At 34.4% G+C, this 26,855-nt stretch overlaps 1 protein-coding gene across 1 annotated transcript in view; it reads right to left on the reverse strand.

Moving 5' to 3' along the window:
* The window catches only part of LOC150108543 (KICSTOR complex protein SZT2-like), a 1,022,772-nt gene that overhangs the window by 791,755 nt on the left and 204,162 nt on the right, over positions 1-26,855 (reverse strand). The window contains exons 14-17 of the mRNA XM_090390485.1: positions 26,323-26,526; positions 18,796-18,913; positions 1,538-1,755; positions 280-516 (exon numbers count right to left, since the gene is read on the reverse strand). Coding sequence (XP_090246611.1) covers positions 280-516; positions 1,538-1,755; positions 18,796-18,913; positions 26,323-26,526 — 777 coding nt within the window. The remainder of the gene's footprint in view (positions 1-279; positions 517-1,537; positions 1,756-18,795; positions 18,914-26,322; positions 26,527-26,855) is intronic.

Consider the following 26,855-nt stretch of genomic DNA (forward strand, 5'->3'; position numbering starts at 1 on the left):
CTATAGTATAGTATAGTGTGTGTGTGTGTGTGTAGAGAGAGAGAGCGAGATTAGTTAACTGTTAGTTATCCCATCTACACTACAAAGTGTATGATAGGTCTACACCTTTAATGAGTGAAGTTCACATTAACAAAACATACATCTAGGTTCAATGATGTGACAAGAAAATTCAACACTTCCTAATTTTCTTAATTTTTCAAAATAGCAGAATATAACCATTTCATAGAAAATCTAAAATGAATACTACAAGATCTCTGTTAATAATCAATGACTACTCACTTTATTAACGTGGAAATAATTCGTGCGACAGCCCGCATTGGAATTGGACAACTAGCTCCATTCTGTACATTCCATATCCATCGATGGTGGTATAAATATTTGCTGAGTGTTATTAACATGTTGGTAGCCATCCTTTCAGAATACTGAGTTCCTAAAGTCAAAGCAAATCCTCTGTTTAACTGATTTTCAGCTTGAAGGAAGACTGGACTAGTATAATCAGTAGGGGGACGCTCATACCTAAAAAATACACACGTATTTGCATATCTTTATCACTAAGATATTGATAAATATATGCAAATCTTCATGATTTCATGTGTGCATCAGATAAGAAACTTTTTGCTACACAAAAGGAAACTAGTTTCCTTAAAGAAATCATGAATTATGGCAGTTAACATGCATTACATTTTAAATTATCCAACTGGGCATTTGCTTTACCACCATTTTAAATACAGTACAAGTAAGTGTACTATACTTACAATACAAAAACTTTTATTCAGTGACTGAGAATTCACAGGACCTCAAGATCTGCACAAGCTTTTAGACAGATAATATATCTGACAGCAATCAATGATTTATGCATTAATATCTTCTTTAATTTCTTTTTATTTGTAAGAAGGAATTTTTATAAACACTTATAGCAAAACAAATCCAGCATAACATAAAAAGAGAAATTTTATGTGGAGAAGATTTTAGGCAAAATTTGACTAAAATTTAAAATAAAAATAAATAAAAGATTCAAGGAAAACATAAATGGTAATTTTATATGATGCACATACAAACACACCTCTCATAAAGTATTCTCTGTGAAAAATTTAAAGCATAATTTAAATATAATGTAAATAGATAATTTTCAAGGAAAGTGGAATTTTACATATTTATATTAAAATACTATAAAATATTAAAATAATTAACAGAAGAAATTATATAAGTGAAGTGGATATTAGATCCAGCATTATTTCAAAGCCAAATATAGAAAGTATGAAATTTCGTAAGATAAATTGATGAGAGAGCTTACAGAAATACATTCCCAAGCATTCACAAGTTGCCTTAGTATGGACCACATAGAAGACATAGGAGCAGCCCAAGCATCTACATAGTTTCTACATTCGGCTTGGAAATAATGCAATCTAATATCCACTTGACTTATATAATTTTACACTGCCAAACTGAAGCCTCTTGGCTCTTTATTTTAGTAACAGAATAATGTTTATCTTACAGAAACAGGCAAATTGAATAAACTAAAAACAAGAAGGCTAACCTGATCAAAATCTTTTCAACAGGCTTCTTTAGCAGCAAGCAACAATTTACTTCAAGAAAATCTCTTTGTAATAAATTTTGTGATTGATTTCCTTTGAATGGATTGCTGTCATCAGGCTGATGATGCTCATACACATAAGAACATGTCTGTAGTTCTTTTGCACTTATCCGCTTTTGAAATTTTAAACTCAAAATTTTCTCCTGTAATTCTTTGACAATCTGCAAAAGAAAAAAGAAACATGGTCCATTAAGTTTACTTTCAATATACAAATTAAAATGAACTAAATATCAGGGAGAGCTTTGATGACTGAAGTAAATGCCGAAGGCTATGAGCAACTAATGAGGCAGCATAGGTGTCTATGGAAGTGATTTTTATTGCCCATCATGACACTACCTGAAGCAGCATAAAAAGAACACATCTCATCTTAGAGCAGTTCATATTATATGGTATTTCAAAGGCAGTCCCTCCCCCTTTTGCTATCTTTTAATTATTTGAATCTACAAATGCAATAGTTGATTTTGTACTAAATGATCACTCAGATATTTATTCACAATGATGAATTTTCTTGTGGATCTTTTATGCCTTAATCTACTTTTACCTTTTCTGACTTAAGGTTGCTACAGTCTGCATCATTCATCTGCTGTCTCTGCTAGTTTTCAAATTCTGAAAACCACTTTGACCCTGCCTATTTATCCTCAAAGCTTGTGTTCTTTAGTACAATTATCCAAACAGTGAAGTCATTCATCAACCACACTCAAAAGTCATGTCTATTTAGTAATACAATATCACTAAGTGGGATGCTGTTACTCCTTTCCATGGTCAGAATACTGATTTCAGTCTACAAATTTGGTCTGATCACATTGTCCTTTCAAAATTTCAACTCAATATCAAAGGAGCAGGTCTTTCAAAAAGTGTACCAAGATAAAAAAGGAAAAAACACAGTACATCAGCAGTGACTTGAACAAAATTTTCAGCTGTCATGGAAAGTTTTTTCTGCTTGGATACAATGCTTATTATTATTGACAAGAGACTAGTCATGAAGTTACTTTGAGTTTATGCTTACCACTTAGCATTAGATTACACCTCCAAATAAAAATTTGAATAATCAAAGAAAATGTGTTGAATGATTTGCAATTCTAATTTATTGCATAGAAAATAATTATTATAGAATATGAATTAGCATCATCTAAATCTATATACTTAATCTACATGTAGATTATATAACAATGTAAACATATAAAAATGTAATATAAATTATGAGAAAACTCTTATTTGAACACATTCACAAAATAAGAATAATTTTTAACATGGTTCAAAATATTAGAATATTCCAAATATTTCTGATTGGTTTTGAGGAGAGTACAGAAATAGCATATATTTCAGTAGCTGTGGGAATGACTTGTGTGTGAGGAATCGTTTGCACGTGGATTTCAGTTCACCATTTGCTAAACATGGATCAAATGAGTGACATATTGAAAGCTAAGAAGTTTTGTATGGTCTCTCTACACAAAGAAGACCAAACTCAACAGTTTATAGCTAAGAAATTGAAATGTTCTCAAGCAAGCATGAGTATTGAAACAGTATTCTAATAACAAAATAATCACTGCAACAGCAGTCAAAAAGGTAATAATACATCAAGAGATGAGAGATTGAAGAATATAGTGAAAAAAAAAAACAATTTCAAAGTGTAAGGTATTTTCACATTGACATATGTGAATGTGTCTAAATCTACAACATTCAGATGACTTCACAAACTGGGTTTTAAGTGTGCCTAAGACGAAACCACTTATAACTTCCAAGCAAAAGGCAGCTTGAGTGCAATGGTGTAAGCAAAGAGTGTTGTGGGGTCAAGAAGACTGGAAAAAGGTACATTTTAGCAATGAAAGTATGTTTTGTATGTCCCACGGTCATCAAGGGATACGTGTTTGGCATCTTAAGCAAGAAGCATTTGATAAAGAATGCGTGAAACATTCAGCGAAATTTGCAACCTCTGTCATGGTATGGGCTTGTATGACTGCATAGGGTCCAGGTAGGCTGTGTATTGTGTATAAAAGAGCCAATTCCAAAGTGTACCAAGATATTCTTAAGCACTTGATGTTACCGGCATCAGAAGACTTATGTGATGGTAATTTCCTTTTTCAGCAAAAATCGGCTTCTTGTCACACTTCCAAGACCACTACTAGATGGCTCAAAGAAAGGCAAATCAACATAATTCCTTGGAAGGCAAACTCACCAGATTTAAACCCCATTGAGATTTCGTGGGGATTATGAAGAAATGTCTTCAAAAAGTACCCCCAAGAGACAAAAATAAACTTGTTTTTAATCTGCAGACTATATGGCATGTTTTGATTAAAAAAAAAAGACTGCTAACTGCTAGTAAATAATATGCCCAACCGTTTACAAACGGTCATAAAAGCTAATGGGGATGCAACAAAGTACTAATTATCATGTTGTTTCCCTTTGAACGGAAAGTTTTGTGCATTTATTTTTGCATTATTCTAATATTTTGAACCACGTTAAAAATTATTCTCATTTTTGCGAATATTTTCAAACAATAGTTTTCTTATAATTTATATTACATTTTTATGTGTTTACATGGTTATATAATCTACAAAATACATAGATTTAGATGATGCTAATTCATATTTGGTAATAATTATTTTCTATGCCATAACTAGACTTGCAAGTCATTCAACACATTTTCTTTGATTATTCTAATTTTTTGATTTGGAGGTGTAAAACAAGAATATAATTTTTTGTTTTTCAAGTATAATATACATTCTCAGCTGTCATAGCCTGCAACAAGTGCAGAATAACCATTAGTAAATCTAAATCAACTTTAAAGGAGCAAAATAAGAAAGCCTACACCTTGCACAAATGGTACTTATGCCTCCTGATCCCTGTTAAAAGCCACTTACACAACTTCTATCTACATGTCTCTCTCTCTCTCTCTCTCTAACCAGATAGCACCGCTTAAACACCTAAAGAAACGCTTTCTGTCTGCAATTTCTATCTAACTCTGCTTTTGCACAAACTTCATTCCAAAGCAACACTATGGTTTTTTGGCTACAGAGATGACTTTCATTTGCATTACCTTAATAGACAAAGATTTATTATTATTATTATTATTATACAGTTATCTCCATGGAGTTAAAAGACCCATCGTGAATGCCAGTTTCCTGGCATTCACGATGGGTCTTTTAACTCTTGGTTGATGCATAAAAGTAATTATTAAAATAAAGAGCCAAAAGGCTCCAGTTCTGTGATGCAAAATTATATAAGCAAAGTGGATATTAGATCCAGCATTATTTCAAAGCCAAATGTAGAAACTGTGAAAGTTACGTAAGTTTCTAAAATAAAGAGTCAAAAGGCTCTTTATTTTAGTAAACTTTTATGTACCAACCAAGAGTATCTCTCATAAATATGAGAAATTTATAACTTTTGTCATTAACTTTGGTATCTTTCTGGGTTTGGCACCCACTGATGAGATCTCAATAAAGGTCAAAATCAATATGGATAGTGATCCTGCCTTAATACACAGTATTATGCATATCTAAAAGGAAGTGTACTTTGCATCATGAGATACTAAGCCAAATGATATGAAGTCATAAGCCTCTATATAGTAACCTAGTCATGAAGAAACTTTGTTTGCTTACATTTGGAAAAAGGAATATATAATAAACAAGGATATAATTTCTTGGCAAGTATAATTCACTTTCTAACCAAGTGAAAAACTCTCTACAAATATTTTAGATGTTATTTTGGATAACTATTTCCAAAAAAAAATGTAAGAAATAGACACAGAATCAACCATATTGAGATTTGATTGAATGGATAGAACATGTAAACCGAATGGCCAACACCCGATATCTTAAACAAATACTAAAATATAAGCCAATTGGAAAGAGAAGGTAAGATAGACCTCAAAAAAGGATATTGGATGGATAATGAGACCAGAACAGACCAATATGGTCTATACCCATAATTAGCATTATGATGATGAGATTTTGATTGATGTAAAAAGTCATTCATTACAGGATTTTCTGAATAATCTCACTAATTAAAAAGAATCGATAATGTCATGTTGTGCCAGTTTAATGATATGTATTAATGTCATGGTCCCCAATAAACCAGAAAAAGGTAAATGTTCCATATGTTAAAAATGTTTATAACACATCACACTGGGGCTATCAGAACTCTTTTGCTACCACCTTAACCTTTTGTTGGGGTGAGAGAAAACACTGTGCCCCACCACAATTTCACATTTGCGTATCAGCAGATATGCCATATACCATAAGGGTTTCTTCAATTCTAACCAAATCTATGGTCATGTTGGGGGGGGGGGGGGGGGGTTGAATGCGTTTGTTTCAGGATATATTGCAAAACAATAACTACGGAGAATGCTACATTTGAATTACTAAAAGGTGTAAATGTGTGAACCATCATTAATCAGCCATGTGAGAATGGCACAAGGGAGAGAAAGAAGTGAATAGAAATACTCTCATTACTGACAAATGAATTATTAATAATTTACATTTGATATCAATGTGTGTCCTATATTAACATGTGTGAAACCTGTTGAAGGAATGCCAAACATTCTACAGAGATCCAGTACCTCTCCCTCCCATCTGCAAGGGTGCTGCCCAAGGAACCACAATAAAGCAGTTCTGTAGATAGACCAGTTAGTGTACCGGACTGAACCGGATGGTAACGCATTTTTTAGGAGATTTGCTAATTATCTGGCGCATAATCTCACTGCCATGTACACTGTCAGGTCATGGATAGAAACTGTATGGAATGAAATAATCCATGCTGGAATAAAAGTTTCCATTTCTCACTGTGTTCAAATCTCCCACCCCTATTCCACCCAAATCTCCCAACCAGGTTCTCCAAGAAGTGTGCTGGGATGGTCCAAGAAAAGCAAACAGCCTATCAGCTTACATAGTTGCCTGCAACACTTGTAAAACCACCATTAAAAGTGAAGAGTCTAAATTTAATCTCTTGAGCACAATGGGTAGGATTCCATCAGGACTGGCTGCCTTTATGGTATACAACTTGTATACCATAAAGGCATTTAATAGGATAAATGTACTAGAATGCGTGACTGCCAGAGCCAGTCATGCCTTCTAGGCCTTTGCCAAAGCTGCTGGGTGAAACTTTTGTCCACTTGTGCCACTTCCTCTATCCCACCCTTAATGGTAGAAATTCCTGGCTTCATTCTTCTCTTTCAACTTTTCTATAGACGATGATAGCAAATTACCTCCTCCTTTGCCTAGAAAATTATCTCACGCCTCCTGTGACCTTCCACTAGAAAGACATCAGAAGAATCTTGACCAACTTGTATACCATAAAGGCAGCCAGTCCTGATGGAATCCTACCCATTGTGCTCAAGAGATGTGTTCCTGAACTAATACCTGTTCTTTATCATCTATACACTAAACTGTACTCAGCTGGCATCCATCCTAAAGCATGGAAGCAAGCCATATACAGCCAATTTCCTAAAAAAAAAAAAAAAAAAAAAAGGGGGGGATAAATGTCTAACATCAAACTATCAACTTACTGCTCCCATCTCAATTGTGCCCAAAGTAATGGAGAAGGTTATCAAAAGTCAACTGCAACACTTGGAGATCATCACAAGTGATCTCCTGGCCTACTTCAAGCACCTTTGGACTCATTCCACAGAAAGATTTGGAGAAATCTGTGCCATTGCACTCGACATCACCAAGGCTTTTAATAAGGTCTGGCATTAAGGGGTTCTCAACAAATTAGCATATGGGACTACCTTTGTCCTGGAGTAGTTGAATTGCCAGATTTCTCTGGGATCAATCCCTATGTGTCATGGCGGATGGTATTCCCTCTTCAAATTTAACTGTTAATGCCAGTGTCCATTAGAACTGTCATTCACCCTCTTCCTGATTTATATAAATGACCTGCTCTTATCAACCCCAAATCCAATGCATAGTTTGGTGATGTCAGCACTCTCAACCCATCCTACGCATATGATAAGCCTTGCAGTGGTTAAACATGTCAACTTCAAGATCTGTAATAAGTACTCTGAATACTGATCTCCACAGTATCCTTGATTGTATGCAAATAACATAACAAACTTCAATACTTCCAAAACAGTTTTGTTTGTTTCCTCTCACCTCAGATCTTCTCCATTTACTTTTGATAATGTTCAACTCAACAGTCAAGAACAAATCTCTTTTATGGGACTAACTAAAAAAGATGGTACTTTGTGATAGGTTCATCTAACTTTGGTGTTTGGGATGTATATAAGACAATAATAAACAGCAGCTGTATATATATATATTTGGTAGTTCAGTAAATACCTATAGGGGGTGGTATTTACTAGTAGTGTAGATCAGGTGATTTATCTAGGCAAGAATACCTGTGGGCTGATGGATCAGCAAATCATCTTGGACAATTTGTTGTGCTTGTTATATGTATTTATTTCTAGTTTACATCTCATTGGTGTTCTAAAAATTTTATTTTATTCACTGATGATCAGTATACATTTTTTATGTAGTAATATATATAGAAATAATTTCTGAGCATCGAAATTATTCGCACTTTCACAAATCCTGCATTCATTACACAATGCTTATTTATTTTTTATATCAGCAGCTCCTTTGTCTAATCAACAACAGATATCCTACATGTGCCAGCATTTTGTTGAAGATCAATGGATGCAGTCCACTTCATGTAATATACTAGAATTCATTTTTATTCAGGAACAGATGAATTTTTATTCACTGCATCTTCTCTTTCCAAAGATTACAATAAAAATTCCTATAATGTAAAAACATTCTGTCCACAACAGATGCTACACTACAGAAGTAAGGAAAAAAGTAGTTTTATTGTATCACTAAATACAGTACAGACATTTACATTAGCAACAATTAGTGTAATTAGAGACAATTAGAATGACGCTTCATAATGAAAACTTGTTCGCTCCTAAGTTATGCTGCATTCAAGAAAAACAGATTATCTATCTAAACACATTTGTCTTAATGTGTTTAGATAGATAATCTGTCATAGAGCAGTCATTGGCTCTTTATAATGCAGTCATTGGCTATGTACACACATGCACATACATCTATTTATTTTAGAAAATTTGAATGATTTCTATATTAAATATAAATATAAATTAAAAAGTTTAAATTGTATTTGAGATTTTCAGTATCATTAAGACAGTTCACAAATGCTAATTTTACAAATAAAATTCTACAAAAAAATTTGAAACTAGCATGCTGTATAAACTCTATAAAAATGCTGAAGTGGCATACATATGGTAAAGCCAGTTGGTGTCTACACATCCAGACATTGTTCGGCATGAAGGTGTTAAGAAAGTTGCTAATATTCTAAGAAAATTCCAGTTGTCTATTCTCCTCCTATCCAGTTCAAGAGCTCTTATTTATTTTTTTGTTTTTTCTTACAAGTACAACCTTAGACCGTTTCCTGGTGCAAGCTACATTCCTTGATCACATTGCCTCAACTATAATAGCCAAACTGGTCATTCACCTGAGGTTAGGCATGAAAAACCATATGAATCATGTGTTTCTGACAACTTTGTATGTCCAGATTAAGTGATCATAGCATGGTCACTTAATATGGAACATACTTAATATAGATCAAGAGTTAGTTAGAGATATACATCACTAACTGATGACCTAGGTGTGAAAGCTTTTGTCATTCTACTGGACACTTCTTCTTAACACTGCAACTTATGCAGTAGAGTGATAAAATCAAAGGCACTTCTCCAGCAGCATGCAAAACAAACACAGAGATATCTTCTTCTTCTTCACAAATGAGAAGATTTTCACCATTGAAGAGTCATTCAATTGCCAAAATGATCAGGTATATGCCCTGGATGATTGCAAAGCATGTGACATAGCACCCAGAATTCAGAGAGGTCGTCACCCAGCATCAGTGTTGGTTTGGGGGAGAGATGACATATCAGAGGGTATCCAAGTTGCTCCCCTGATACAGAGGCTTTGACCCTGAGAAAGGGGTAAAAACCTCTGCCAAAGTGTATCAAGATGCCATGCTGTAACCCGGTCTAGCCCCTGAACACCTTATTTCACAGTAGGCAGTAGACCTTCCATCAGGACTCACCCCTGCATACAAGGCAAGGACCACACAACAGTGGCTGGATGTGCACGACCACATATTACCATCTGATTGGCCATTTGGAAATCCTGATCTCAATCCACTGGACTTCAATTTGTGGTTGGGGCTTGAGAGAGAGAGAGTAGCCCGAAAGAAACAACACCCCAGCATTGCCAGCCTGAAGGTGGATGTGGAGTGATCAGTGGCAGTATTTCCATTGGATGTTGTGCATGATACTGATAGTATCCTGTATAATGAGGCATATATACCAGGAATTAGATGATAATAGTTTAGTCTGGTTAAGGATTTAGTAGCACAAGGACAGCTAAAGTCATCCTGTGCCAATATAGATCATGGGGTATGCAAGGTAATAAATAAATAAACAAATAAAACAACAGCATAAACAGGTTTAGAAATTAGTGCATCAAAAACAATTCTAAAAAGGTGTATAGAAGGTGAATCTGATAAAATCTGTCTGTAGTCATAATCTCAGACAAGATTATGAATACAACAAATAGTGAATGTACTCACTGACAAAATGAGAAGAGCCAATTAAAATGTGAATGGCGGTTAGTCTGGTACTACAAAAATCATATATAGGTATGTCATCACTCCTCAATAGGAAGTAAGATGTGTATGGCCTATGTAGAGCCTACTAATTGCAAAAAATTGAGTTTCCTGTCCTAGAGTGATGATTCAGGTCAGGAGTAATGAGCTTAGTAGTGATCCTTTAGGGTCATTCAGTGAGATTTAGAGTGATTTTGTAGATCACTTAGGATTTTTGGAGAAGTATTGTCACACTTTAATAGCACCTCAATAAAGGTCAAAACCAGAGTGGGTAGTGACCATTCCCATGATGCCAGTATCCCCTTTTGGACATTACACATGTCCAAAAGAGGATACTGGCATCTTTTGGACATTACACATGTCCAAAAGGATACTAAGGCATATGATGTGAAGTTATCAGCCTCTATATGGAAGTAGCCCAGTCATGAAGATACTACACATGCAAACTTTAAATTAGACTTGCCATGAAATTATATTTTTGTTTTATCCTTTGTCCAAGTGTAAAGCAAACAAAGTTTGCATGTGAAGTATCTTCATGACCAGACCACATGTCTCTATATAATGTATATAGACAGATGACTGACTTCACATCAATTGTTCTTAGTATTCCATGATGCAAACATACCACCTTTTGGGTGTATATAATGCTATGCATTATGGGAAGAGTCACTATCCAGACTGGTTTCAACATTTCAAAGGTGTTCATCATACAAGTAGAGTAGTTAGTATAGGAGTGCAAGAGCCTGATAGTATTAGGAGAAAGAAAAGATAGATGGCTAGTATGAGAGATAGAGAAAAGGCCTCAGCTTTTTTATATCACATAGACAAAGGCTATCTCTTTTATTTTTCACCAGTCTCATACAGATGAACAACCAAAAGACCAATTGAAACTAAAGAACAAAGATGACTAATACCCAGGTAGTTAGTCTTATCTATGTGTTAGGTGCCTTGAGTTAGTTTTCTCTTCCTGGGATTACTCTCCAGGCATCCCTGCAATTGACCATAAGACCACAGTGAACTAAGAGGTTGGAACCATTTAAAAAAACCTTTCACAGTAAAAAGACAGAATTTTATTTCCTCCTGCTGAATATTGCATAATGTAGATGGTCTACACCACCTAGCTAAAAATTTGATATCTCCTAGAATGCGTCTTTCTAAATACAAAAATCGTCTGACTGGACAATAAAATTTCCAGAATACAATTATTGTTGAGAATTTGTGTCATATTGCTGGTTTTCAAATCCATGTTTGAAAACCAGCAATATGAATTTTGAAAAACAAACAAACATGTTTGTTTTTTTCCTGACTTTCCATAAACGGTATCTTAATTCATTAATTATAAAAATCAAAATTCTCTTCCCAGTGCTGACAGGTGGTTGGTACTGCATAAAAAAAAACTGTTCTATTGTAAGTAATGGAATGTCCAACATTACATAATCTGTTCCACATAAGCAGGACAAGAGGGTAGCTGTAGAATGCATGTTCTACTGTTTCTGATTAGTAACAGATATTACAGAGGATCTCTGACATCAAACTACCTCCAAAGATTGGCATTTACTGGAAAGTGATCAAATGCAATTCTCCAAGTAGGAACCCACATGTAAGGGTATCCTGGGTACTTTAGTTAAAAAAGTTACAAAACAAAGTGTTATTGTCAGTACCCAACTATGGAGGTTCAGGGCAAAAGTGCTTAAAGATTTCTTTATACTAAGTTTTACTTTCATTAATGGAAAGAATGTCGATACTAGAATGCTGCAGAAATCTTAGAGATGAGAACAGATTATTGTAGTATTCAGAAATAATCTCAGCTTTGGACTTTTATAATCATTAATTCAAATAGGAGATGAAAACTCAGGTAGTTCTGGAGAAGGTCTGCACATGTGTGATTAGTCTGCAACATTTTATGGATTTGTTAATTCTGTATTGCTTAAATAGCAGAATTTTAATACATCACAGCAGGGACTTCATCATTATCCATATACAATGAAGTATATGGATGTGGACTTTATCACTCATGCTGATATGGAATTGAAAAAAAAATCTGAAGCTAATAAATCTCTCTCATCTTCCTTTACCCTCTTTTATCTGGCGGTGTCGAGGGTTAGTTAATCATCGGACCTCAAACCGTTCACAGGATAAGGTGGTCAGCCCTACGCCACGGTGTACCCTATGTCTAATGTTGAGTTCTCAAGGCCTGTTTTGTGGAATGAAAAACCCAAGGATAAACTAGGGAGAAAAACCTACTGTCCATGCCCAAGACCAGCTAACTTGGCTATGGCTGAGGAAGATCCTCAGCTCCTCATGTCACGACGGGAATTGAATCTAGGACACTCCTTACCCAGGCAGCTAATAATTCATCATCATCATCCAATTCCTGCCATGTACCGTCAAGGGGTGTACAGGATATGATAGTACTACATGGAAAAAATTACATCATTACTAACTTCCTATCTACAATTTAACTCCAAATCAGTCTGTTACTTGTCAAGACTCCAACATTATCATATCTTATATTTCTTTCGTCTAAGGCACTTTGTACTGTATCAATCCACCTATATCTTGGTCTTCCTCTGGGTCGTTTTGCTGCCAACCTGGCAGAGAACACTTGTTTTGCGAATCTTTCCTCGCCCATTCTGTTTAAGTGACCATACCACCTGAGATTAGCTCTGCTAACGCATTCCTGGATGCTGACAATGTCAAATTCTTTCCTAATATTCTCATTTTTAATATGATATTGCCATTGATACCATCTGTTCACGCCTCTAATCTTTCTCAGGACTCTCATATCTGTGGTCTCTAGTCTTTGGTCAAGTGTTTTACTTCTGACCCAGCTCTCAGATCCATAAGTTAAAATTGGTTTGAACACTGTCTTGTATACAGCTAATTTAGTGTTCCGACTAATTTCTCTCTTATTCCATATGAATTTATTCAACTGACTTCCCACCATACCAGCTTTGCTGATTCTGTTGTCTATTTCCATATTCAATTTACTATCTTCAGTAAAAATCGTGCCTAAGTAGCTGAAATGTTTTACTTGTTCCACAGGTTCTCCATTCACAACACAGTTGACATTTTCAATGATTCTGCCTATTTTCATTGTCTTTGTCTTTTTATTGCTGACCTTCATACCATATCTATTACAACAGCTATTCAATTTAGTCAGAGAATCTTGCAGACTTGTAGCAGATTTATTTAGAAGTATAACATCATCTGCATAAAGCAAAGAGCTGACATTAACATCTCCAATTTTGATATCATGCTTTCCTTCATAATGTGATCCATATAGATAATGAATAACAGAGGGGATAATGTACATCCTTGTCTCACACCAGATTTAACATTAAACCATCTTCCTGTACTTAATTCAATTCTAACTGCTGACTTACAACTCAAATAAAGACTAAGTATTGCTTGATATAATGCCCCACTGACACCATATAACTGCAGCGTATTGAATAGCTTCTATCTTGGCACCTTGTCATATGCCTTTTCCAAATCGACAAAACTTAAATACAGAAAAAGAAGATCGGATCCTAACAGCCTCTATTTGGCCTAAATCCAGCTTGTTCTTCACCCAGCTTTTCTTCCACAATTCTTCTCAATCGTTTCTCAAGTATACTTGCATAGATCTTGTCAGGAACACTCAGTAGGGAAATACCTCTGTAATTCTCACATTCAGTTTTATTTCCCTTTTTATATATGGGTACTATGAGCGCTCTACTCCAATCATCGGGAATTCGTCCCTCTGTCCAGGCTTTCTGAACTATGCAGTGCAGCCACTGTAAGATTCTTATACCACCATACTTGAGCATTTCTGGTCAAATATCATCTACTCCTGCTGCCTTTCCACATTTCAAGCCTTTGATGGCTTTTTCTACTTCAAGTATGGATATGTATTCCTGACTGCATGCCTGGTGAGTTTTTTTTTACCATTGTGCTGTCATCACTGCTTGTTTCATTTAGCCGTTTTTCAAAGTAATTACTCCATACCTCAAGGATATCTCATTCTCCCATTTTCATGTCACCTTTATGATCTCTAACTTCTTTTACAGCACTCTTTCCTCCATTCCTAAGCTTCTTCAACAACCTCCAGAATATTTTGCCACCTTCTTGATATTTATTTTCTATATTCTTGCCAAAGTCCTCCCATGACTTTTGTTTAGCTAGTTTTACACAGTGTTTAGCATTCTTGCATTTCTCTCTATATTCTCTAAGAGCACAAGCTGACTTATTTGACAGGAACTTTTGATATGCTTTCTTCTTTTCCTTCACTGCCTCTTTAACTTCCTGTGTCCACCAGGGAGTTCTGATTTTTTTATCCTTACAGACAACCTCACCACATGCCTCTCTGGCAGAATCAATCAATGTTTTCTTCAAGACTTGCCACTGAATCTCCAAGATTTGATTTCTGTTCTCAAACTCTTTCATTTTTTCTTCAATAATCTTTGTGTACTTTAGTCTACAGTTCACATCTGAGAGCTGCTCAACTTTTATTCGCTTTAAAACTTTCTTACATGTTATTCTTTTCAATATGAAATTCAATTTTATCCTGCTCAAGACTAAATAGTGATCACTTCCAATTTCAAATCCTCTGTACACTCTGGTGTCCTGCACCAGGGAGAAAACATCACTATCAACAATAACATAGTCAATGAGACTTTTCTTATTCCTAGCCTCTTCTCTCCATGTGAATTTGTGCACATTTTTATGTTGGAACATGGTGTTAGTAATAACCAGTCCATGTCCTGAGCAGAAATCCAACAGATATTTGCCATTATTATTAGTTTTGCTCTTTTCTCCAAATTTTCTCAAAATATTTTTGTATGTCTGACTATCATTTCCTACTCTGCTATTTAGATCCCCAAGAAGGACCAACTTTTCCTTTTTCATTGTGTCAGTTGCTTTTTCTAAAGCATCAAAAAATTCCTCCACTTCTACCTTAGTAGAACCTTCTGTGGGACCATAGGCACAAATAAGTCTCATTGTCCAGTTCCCCATTCTCATATTTGCCCACATTACTCTACTTGAGACTGACTGCCATTCAAGAAGATCAGCCTCGTATTTTGTGTTGAATACTATGGCTACTCCTTCTTTTCCTTGATTGTCATTGCCTGAATATAACATTTTGTATTTATTGCTCAGAAAGATCTCACCAGTTTTGGTCTTTTTTGATTCAGTCACCCCTATTATGTCGATCTGGTACTTATCTAATTCCTCAGCTAGCTCCATTTCTTTGCCATTCAGACTTCTTACATTGATAGTACCGATCTTTAACTCTGGTGATGTTGAGTTGGAGTTTGTTTTCAGATTTGTTCCAGTAGCTGACTTTTCGCTGTTCACCCTGGTTCCCTGGCGAAAACAACGGGGGCTTTGTTTAACCGGGTGACACCCCAGCCGGCATGAAATTTTGTCATGTTGTACCATCATTTTTTATTTTGGTTTAACCAATAAGAATACAATTTGGATGGCTAAATCCCTAATTGCCAGCCCATCCTCGTACTTTCAGTATCCAAGTAGATACCCAACAGGGTGCACCACGAGAAGGTGAGGATTGGACATTAGGTCAGAAGCCCTGGTCGGTTCTCCGCATTCCTTTAAAGGCTATGTGGAGGTCTCCTCTCAGTTATACAGCTTTGACCCTTAAGCACCCCGCAGCTAATAATTAACTAACTAAATTTATTTCATTAAATTACTCATCAATCTTTCACCTTGATCACAAGATGAAAGATTCATGGGCACATGAATCTTTATGTACTGAGCACTAGCATGTAGACAAACAGATAGACTATAAAAGGTGGGCTACATTTCTAACTGGAACCCTCAGTTAGAAATGTAGTTTTGCCTGAAAATTTTGTTCTACACACTGCTTTGTCTTTCTTATACAAGGAGAACACCATTGAGTTTTATCCAGCAATCTGAAGCAAGTGTGCAAATGTGCAGCCATTGAGACAGCAGCACCGCTTAACAACAGCTATTCATTTTGTTGCTGTGGAGAGTGGAATGAGAACAGGAGTTCCTGTTTACAGAGGAGAGAAAATTATAGGAATGTATCTGGAGACCTATAGATTTATCTGAAAGCATTTATTCCTTTAAATGGCATACAACTACCAGAAAAAGGCCTCTAATATATTTTTTGATACAATAAACAGTAGCACAAGTTTTGGAAACAGCTAATTCTGGTACACTAGTTTTGGTCTACTGTTTGTTATTTAACCCCACACTTGTTTTAATCAGTAAACGACTGAATAGAGATGATTTTATTTGTTGCAATAGAAAGTTTTGTTTTATTCTGAAACAATTGTATTCTTCATGATAGTGTATTGCAGAATCCTGAAGACAAGAGGGAAAACTGTATACTGTATTGAAAGTTTATTTTTCACTTGGTTAGACTATAATAAATTTAGTTTAATTCTTTATCCAAGTGTTTGCAAACAAAGTTTGCACCTAAAAATATCTTCAGCACTGGGATAAGGTAGTACAACACCAAGCAACTCGCAGCAAAGGTGGAGCAAACTAACATCACTCCTATCGCAGTATCTCCCATAATGCAAAACACATCTCCTTGCAGATATGTATAATGTTATGCATTAAGGAAAGGGCCACTACCCAGACTAGTTTCGACCTTTATTGAGGTCTCTTCAGTGGGAGCCAGGCCCAGAAGTGGAGATACCAAGCAGAAGCAATGGTGAGGTCATCTTTACCTATAGGAGTTGCCAAAAGGTGTGCCACCTTTTTATTAAATTACTCTGGATTTAGAGAAAGCTGTTGAAAGTTTATTTTTCACTTGGTTAGACTATAATAAATTTTATTTTTTGACCTAAAGAAGGTCTGTATGTTATACTTTTTAAGAATGAGTGCAATTTTTTTGGAGAGCGCCCTGGATGTAAAGGATAGCAATGGATTTTTTTATGTTCTGGATTTTTTGGGGAAAGGGAGGGGGTGCACTGTTGATTTTGTTAAGGGGAAAGCTACTGGCTAAAAATGTGTCCAAATATGACTGGTTTCGGTGGAGAGGCTAATGTGATTTGACTGGTTCCAGCTCTGTTTACTAAGGATATGATGTCAAATCTGGAGGAAAGAGGGAGAAAGGTGGCAGATGCACCTTCCAGTGTGTGCACGTTTTTTATAGACTGAAAAGAATAATGATTTATTTGGTATGGATCCTCAGAATGTTGATTGCTTAGATGTGCTAAAAATGTTTCTAACATATTCCCACCATGTGGCCAAATGGAAAACACGTCAATGTAGAATAGCCATATTGTGGGTTTGAGGGGGGAGAGAACTTGAGGCCATATTTTCAAAATGTTCCATGTCTACTTGTAATTTTTTTTTCCTTGCCAGGTAAAACAGCCTGTGTGCATGACGAAGGTGAATATGGCTGATATGTCTGGGGAATAGAGAATTTGAATGAGTTCTGAGATTTCTATAGGGGTAACATTTGTGAATAGGAAGGCTATATCAAAACTTACCATGATGTCAGTGTCTCTACGGATCATACCTGACAAGAAAGATTTGAAGTACACCACATAAGAAGAACTTTACTAATAATGAGAGAGATCTTTGGCTAAGTGTTTGGCCACTTTATTAGTAGGAGAACAATAATGTCTGCTATAGGTCTCAAGGGTATGTTCTGTTTGTGTATGTTTGGTAAGCCATAAATCCTGGGAGGCCTAGGATTATATGGTTTAAGTTTTTGAATAGTTTCAGGAGGCCATGATATTTCACTCTCCCACTTTTCTTCCTCCTTCCTTTCCTTTTATATTACTTTCATCTCATCCACCATTTGTTGCCACCTAAATCATTAGTTCCAACAAGCATTACCACTCTCTTTATTTTTCTTTCCTGTTTCTCTCTTACATTTGTCACATCTTCAATTTTCACATATGGGAAACTTGGTTGGTAAGCACAAATTTCATAATCAAATCACCATACCATATTAGTTTTTTATTTTTCCCCTTATATTCATTCCAACCTATTGTTATTATCATTCACACTGAACTCACTATTCTTGCTAATTCTCTGCTTGAATGCCTAAGATTTCTTTTAATCGGGATATTTCAAATGTCAAGTTTTTCCTCACTATTATTAACATCATTATTAACATCACTGCTGACATTTCTGCTCGGCAAGACAAAGTTTTTCTTTCTGACATCTACATTAACTTGTGCTTTTGACACTACTTTATTTTGACAGGATTTTGGCACCATTTTTAGGACTATCTTTAACTAACAATATATCTACAATTATATTAATAAATCCAATAACAATCTACAGTAATACACCAAAGATACACCAATTAATCTAAGAAAACTCTCACTAAATAAAAAACAAAAAATAATAACCTATCTTAGAGGAACTTCATAACCTTGAAACTATAAAACTAACAAAAACTTAACATGTAATACCATTTGAACTATTTTTAAAGTTAGATAATGATATCCAGTTAAGCAGATTACATCATCATCAAATTCCTGACATTTACCCTCAAGGGGGGATTTACAGAAAAGCAGATCACATTTATGTTCTAAATGGCTTGAAGTAATTTATTTAATATGAAGTTATTAAATTAGATGCCCTACCTCACTACGTTTATAACCTGGGGTACCACCTAAAAATGCAAGTCTAATAACCATGCAAGGCACTTTAGATGTATCCATTCTAATGATAAAAAAAGAGTAAGGTGGCTTGTCAACTTCACTGGAAAAAAAAAAAATCACATTATGATATATTTCATAACAATAAGCACCGTATCTCAATTTTTTTTTTTTAAAGGGGGAAATGTAAAAAACAATGTATGTTATAATTATTTCCTTAAATAACATTGTTATAGTCTGGCTGAGTCCACCAAACTGTATTCAGAAATTATACATGTATTGTGGTGAGGAAAATTATTAAATATTATGTTCATGGGCACTGATGGTTAAACTGTTGGATTCTGAATGAAGAGAAATTTAAATTATTAATACTCTCCTCAGAATCCAACATAATCCACCATGGCAAAGGCTACATTTGTAAATATTATTTAATGTAAATCACTTGTTTATAATTTAATATTCATATAACTACCTTTAATTTTATCTAATATTTAATTAATTAATCAAAGATATATGTATTAATAATGAAAATACTGTATTAAATATTATTAAGCTATTTTATTCATTACTATATTAATATTATAAGAACTTGTATTTGATAATTTAACTGTGCATTAATTGAAATGTAAATATTCTCTATTTATTCCTATTTGTAGAAGTTCAGCGTTATGCAATACCTCAATTTTATTATGTTTTGTTGTCATGGAGACGTATGTAAGTGAGCGAGCACGTTTTGGAACACCACGTGAGGAGAAGGTTTATTGAAAAGAGTTTCAGAAAGAAATCACGAGAATAATTTAGGCGGGAAGAACAGATATATAAGCGATGAACGCTGAAATTATTAAAAAAAAAAAAAGGGGAGATTAAATTAATTAAGAGACAGAGAGAAAGGAGAGGATTGGCATTAGGTTGGAATCAGAGCATTCGGCATTCGGGAATCACAATGCGATAATAACGAGTCGGCAAGTCACTCAAGCAGCTAATAAAGTCTACTAGTCAAGAAGCAGTTAGCTAATAAGTTGTAGAATAACAATTATAGCTACGGAAAACAGCTGAGAGACTATTAATTAGACTAGCGATACTTGAATTGAGATATAATTTCAGGGCCGACCTGTCAAGGACACACAGAATCTTGAAATAAAGCATCGAGTAACTAGAGAATAGTAGAGGCTGAAAAATTGAACTTTACCATTAGCTGTGCTTAGAAATATATTGCCTAAAGAATTAAATGAATGCAGGAAGAATGAACAGCTGTGCATATAAAACCTCAAGTTAAGGAATTATTGTGTATTGCCTTAATTCATAAGTGATCAGTAGTATTTCATGCAAGAACGTTTGTTTATGTGTATAGTGACCGATGATTAATTCAGTTATTGCTTAGAAGATTTATTTAATGAGTGCCGTATACTGTTCAAAGTGTTTACAGTTATAAAAAGTGTTTACGTATAAGTAGATGAAGAAAAAAGATTATCGGTAAAATTATTCCAACCATTAATATTTCTATACAGAGAAGTGTGTGAGTTTCATCCTAGAATTTCCCTATACTAACAGTAACTATTTCAGAAATTAGTTGAAGTGTAAATTTAAAAGTGTTTGTTTGTGAAGAGGTGTTACTGCAATTTTTGTCGTATTTGGAACTTAAAGAACTGTAAGAAGACTGTATTAGAGATAACAGATTTACCATTGTCTGAGTTTGTATGACAGTATTATCAGAAAGGTTGAAGTGTTTATAATAACCTATTTAGTCTTTTGATCTTAAGATTTTAAAATTAAATGTTTGTTTTTGTTAATCAAAAGTTGTATTTTGCCTGAATCTCTTTTACTGCACCATTCATAAAATATTCGAACCAAAGCGGGTGAATTAAGTTAGTTTAATATACTCGGCCAGTATATATATTAAGGAGAAATAGTTGAGGGTTGATTTATCTTCAATTCTTGAACTAATTCAGATATAGAGTGGCACAGTCTATAAATATAAATTTTCTCTATATTTGCATTTGAAATCAACTAGCAACTATTTTTTATGTTAAGAACATTGTAATAACTAAATGTCGGATCCAAAGTATAGATTGAGACGAAGTAGGATCCAACAAAATTGTGGTGAGGAAAATTATTAAATATTATGTTCATGGGCACTGATGGTTAAACAAAGTCCCTTCCTTTTTAATTAAAAAGTTGCTAGAGCAATCTCAACCTTAACAGAACTGAGGATAGGTAACATGAATGTAAGAAGCAACAATGGAAAAGTGGAGTTAACATAAGAATTATAAAAGCACCATGCTGACATAAATGGTGGTACTGGAACTAAAACCAAAATTTAAAAAGAAGAACCAAACTTTAGACAATGGAAATGTTGATGGATCCAGCCAGGGAGGCATATGGTAAGGTTGTCTGAAAAGACACAGAAACAAGAACTTCTGGAGGATATAAGAATGTAAAGAAAAGTTCATACAAACATGAAAATCATATACTGTAAAAAAGTTCCTAGCATAAGTAATGATATGCTCTTATAAACAATATCAGAAAGCAAAGTTATGTGCAAAAGTAAAAAATAAAACTCATGGAAAGATCACTGAGCAAATACAGAAAATATCACAAACATGTCAAAATGTTCTGGCAACTAATAAGAAAGCACAGAATTGAAGAAAAAAGTGTGCACTAAAAGGAATCAAAGTTCATAAAGGTGATATAAAAATTGAAGATAAGGGCATTCTAGATGCCAGGAATAATTACTTGAGGTAACATACAAAAGAGCAACATGAAAATAGTCATCAGGAATACAATCTTGATTGTATTCCCCATGACTGATTGAACAATGCATGAGGTAGAAAAAGCCATCAAAAACCTGGGTAGATGATATTATTAATACCAGACTGCAACGGAACTTAAAAGAATCATCTTGAGAAGTAAACGCTATCATACAAAGCTATCCAAACCACTTTAAACTCATTCAACATGTCCATACTCATCACATAGACAATGCATTCCTAACCTCTCTATGCAAAGACCTTGCTCTTCACATCCTTCTTATACAGTTCCCAGGAGTGATTTCTTGTTCTATTTTTGTTTACTATTCTTTGAAAAAATTTTTCTGCAATAACCTGGTAAGAATGTCTTACTAACTTATATATCTCAATCGCATCTCACCTCCCTCAATATAAAACAGCTGCATCTATCCTGTCCCAGTATCATTAATATACATACAAGTGAAAAAACAAACAGATTTGACACACTCCTAGAGACATTCCTCTTTCCAGATATAGCAACCAAACACAATTCTTGATTAGCTATCTGACAGCTGCTCTCAACACTAATGAACCCAGCATCTAATCCCATCCATTCCAATTTAGTTACTATCTTGTGACATGGACAATCTATCAAAGGCCTTTCCAAAATCTAAGAATATCATTATATATATGCATCTCTCTTGTCCAATGCATTAATCAGTTTGTTGTAGTACATAAGTAAACTGGTAAACCATAACCACCCATTAACTGAATTTGATTATCAATTCAGCTGAAGATGGCTCTACCCATGAAGGATAAAATAATTTTTTTATTACCATATCACCCAACAATGCATTCAGGAATATTAGTGATGAAGAAACTAATAAAGAAGATGGGATCCAGGAATGATAAGTAATTTGCCTGGAAGTATGTTTAATGCTCCAGCTACTTTTTAATTGAAGATGAGAAATATACATTCCCTCTGAAGGGAAAAAAAGGAGAAATATCTATAAAAGCACAAATGGGAAAAGAGAAACATTGAAATTAAAACTGTAGCTTGGTCAGCAAACGACTTTCACATGGAACAACTCAAAAACCAAAATCTGTCCCCCATCAGAATCTTTCAAATTGTTTTTCAATGATAATAAGTAGGTGATGGGCCCAGAAACAAAGAAATTAAGTTCTTCTTAGATTTAGTGGCTATTATTTAGCATCAAGAAGGATGTTCTGGGAGAATGCATCTGATACTCATCATTTTATTGTTGCCAATGCAATGAGATGTGATTGACTCGAGGCTCTTTTCAAATTTACACTTTGCTGAAACACTAAATTAGACAATTCTGATAAATTTACTGAATTCAGACCTGTGATGAATCATCAGAGTGAAAAGTTTCTTTGGTACACCCTTTTTAAAAATATTTTTTAGCTGGGACAAGTCACTATGTTTACACTTTGGAAAGCATGGATGCAAAGTTCATTCTTAGAAAACCATTTCATTTTGGTTAGATCTTATGTGGTGCTACAACACTTGAATATCTGACATGGTTTGAACCAAATGAAGGAAGAAATCCCACAACTGGAGCAAGAAAAGAAATTAACTTTGGGTTAGGAAGAGATCTTGTTATCAAATATCTGGAAATCCTACTGAAATGCAATCCCAAACCATTTTATTTATGGGATGACAACTTTTTTTTTTTTTTTTTTACTAGCATAAAGCTAATGGCAAAGTTAAAAGATGTCAAACTACAAGAACATTTATAAAAACAGACTTGAAAACTACCCAGTGGAAGAGAAAAATTATTTAAAAACAAGGGGGGGGGAGGGGATAGAAGCTTGTTTGGCTTTAGTACAGATGCACACAATGAAGTATCATTTTATTTATTTTGTATAATGATTCAATGGCCGTAAGCCCTTTTATGGGGAAGTACTGCACCATCTCAGTCCCCCTCCCCCACTATTTTTATCCAGGCTCAGGACCAGCATAGCTGACAAATCAGTAGTATTAGAATCAGTAGTATGTTACAATAATATTAAGACAGTATTACTGTCTTAATACTGTAACACACAGGCACACACACACACACACACGGGTTACAGTATTCCAGACTGTAACCCCCGCGCGCGTGTGTGTGTTCATGGGGCCGATTTGCCTGTTCTTGGGAACAAAAAAAAAAAAAAAAAAAAAACAGTTTCCAGGTGAAAAACCCCCTACCTCTGTATGAGACTGGCTAACTCACCTTTCATCGAAAGAGACTAGAGAAAGGTTCCTCATCTCACTGATGGGAATCGAACCTAGGTCTTTCCAACCAAATGGCTTCGTCTATACCAGTGGTTCTTAACCGGTGTTCCCTGGAACACTTGTATTCCACGAACTGATTACAAGTGTTCTGCCATTCAAAGATGTCACATGACACAGTTCTGAGTGTAATTGGCTACTCTGATCCTAACAACTGAAGACTGCTATGTGCATTGACTTCTAAATCAATAGAATATCATTTTTAGGTCAATGGTAAACTCTATTAAAGGATTTGTTACCCTTACAAAGAAAATAAACACGAATATTATATCTATGCACTGTATTTTGCACAGAGAATCTCTAGTTTCAAAAACATTATCGGCAATATTAAAACCTGTAATAGACCAAGTAGTAAATATGGTAAATTACATCAAGTCAAGTCCTTTAAAAGCATGCCTTTTTAAAAAACTTTGCATATCTATGGAAGTCAAGTATGAATCTTTGCTTTTGCACAATGAAATAAGACGGTTATCCAGGAGCAAAGTGCTATTCTGAATATTAGAACTTAAGAATGAATTATTGGCCTTTTTTCAAAATGAAGGTACAGATACTTTTGTAAAATGTCTTCAAAATGATATTTGATGTGCTAAAATGCCATATTTAGTGGATATTTTTAATTACTTAAATAGCATTAATACAAGTATCCAAGGGAAAAATGATCATTTTAACATCCACTGACAAATTGTCACCTTCTCAGAAAAAAAGTATCTCTTTGGAAAAACCGCATATCAGAAAAAAAAAATACAGTAGATATGTTTCCTTCACTCCATAATAAAAATGTCGAGGGAATTATTTCCGTTATAACAGAACATTTAACAATATTGGAAGAAAAGATTTCGAGTTACTTTCCTTCCTTAAATACATACAATTATGACTGGATACAAAATCCATTTGTCACAGTTAACACATCGAGTTGTGAATTTTTGTTACAAGAAGAAGAACAATTAGTTGCCATACCAATGGATCATACTCTAAAAATGAAATTCTCTGAAATAACCTTGAGGAATTTTTGATTTTTGTCCAAGCCAAATACCCAGCTCCCTCCACAAGGGCACTGAAAATTTTGTTACAGTTTTCAACATTATATTTGAGGTGAGCTTGGTTTCTCAATATTAACCAATATAAAAACTAAAAAGCGTGAAAGTCTTACTAATAAAGTCAAAGAGATGATGATAGCTATATCACATATTAGACCTGATATTGCTGAAATCTGCAAAATCCGATAAGCTCAAGTATTGCACTAAAATAAGTTCCATTTTTATAAAAGGCAAGTCCATGCATATTTTTATTGTTAGTTTTATGACCTTAATGCTTTTGGTGTTCCCTAAATTTTTATTATAATCAAACGTGTTCTGTGACTTCAAAAAGGTTAAGAACCACTGGTCAATACCACTGAGCTATGGAGGCTCAATGAAGTATTGTGAATAGGTGGAATAATAATAACGTTGTGAGCCTTTGTTGAAATGCAGTGGGCGGGTTAAACCTATTATTCAGGCTTCATGCCTGAATAATATCAGACTATTCATCAGTATCCAAAAAACTATGTACTTGCTCAACAGCCATATTGAAAAGTTTACAACAATAAATACATGGGAGTGGCAGACCTAACCAGAAAATATCAAAACACAGAACTAGAATTCAAGGGAAAAAATAATATTCTGCAATGCGCGTTGACTTCTAAACCAATAGAATATCGTTTATAGGTCAATTGTAGGCTCTATTAAAGGATTTGTTACCCTTGCAAAGAAAATAAACCTAAATATTATATCTATGCACTGTATTTTGCACAGGGAATCCCTTGTTTCAAAAACATTATCGGCAATATTAAAACCTGTACTAGAGCAAGTTGTAAATATGGTAAATTACATCAAGTCAAAACCTTTAAAAGCATGCCTTTTTAAAAAACGTTGCATATCTAGCCTTATTACATATTTGATTGATGTGGCTGTGAATATCACCAAGGAACTACAGAGAATATGCAAAGGCAAAAATGCAATGAAACTATTAAGTTTTCATAGAACTATAGTTAGATTTTAATTAGTGATACTGCAATACACCACAACAAGGATAGCAAGATAGACCACAGCAAAGTTTGAAAGTAAGGCAATTTGACATGCATGCACATTGACATGCATTGGGTTGTTCCCCAAAAAAATCAAACACAATGAAACATGAAAAAAACAACTAGACATGAGAAATGTAACAGAGGATTGCATGTAAAATGCTTCAGGTTTTACCATATTCAGTAACACTTAAAATAATTTGTTTTTGTAAGGTATTTTCCTAGCATCCTATATATAGAACATCCTCCTATATATTGTTCTTATTTCTCACATAATTATAAAATTCATAAAAAATTGTGACTTTAGTCATAAATGGGTTAAGCATGGAATTGCAATGTCTTGTAGATTTGTGATAATACTTAGAAGGTATAATACTATATGCTGAAACTGTAAAAAATAAATTGCAAAATAAATTAGAACAACTTACCTAAATAACAGTTTAATATAAGAATGATTTTCTATCAACACAAAAGTACTATAATCACGGAGAAGAGTATTTATAGAAGCCAATGCTTGTCGGCACTGTATAAGACTGTAACGGCCACTAGGATTAGGAACATAAACATTTTTATGAAGAGGCATGTCATGCTTCATAATTACACCAATGCGATGAGTATGCATCCACTTTTGCCTATATTTGATATTAAGATATAAAAAAAAACTATGACATAAAAAAACAGGATGAAAAATCTGTGTGTCATTAAAAATATAAAAATCTGAAAGATTATATAAGTAGTTTATGGAGAAGGCATATTCTTCTGTACATTGTAGAAATTAAGAAATATCAGGGGAGAAGCAAGGTTGGTTGGTTGGTTCGTTTATAGTTTATTTGGTACAAAAACTACAAAGGTCATACTGTACAATACTAAAGGTTATAACATTAGCATTTACAGAAAAATAGTTTCTCAAAGCAGCATCTCTAGGTAAACAGAACTGCTGCAGAGGGCACAGCAACATACA

The sequence above is a fragment of the Typopeltis vanoorti genome, chromosome 3 (genome assembly GCF_054136105.1).
Source record: "Typopeltis vanoorti isolate ZY-2024b chromosome 3, IOZ_Tvanoo_1.0, whole genome shotgun sequence".
Lineage (NCBI taxonomy): Eukaryota > Metazoa > Arthropoda > Arachnida > Uropygi > Thelyphonidae > Typopeltis > Typopeltis vanoorti.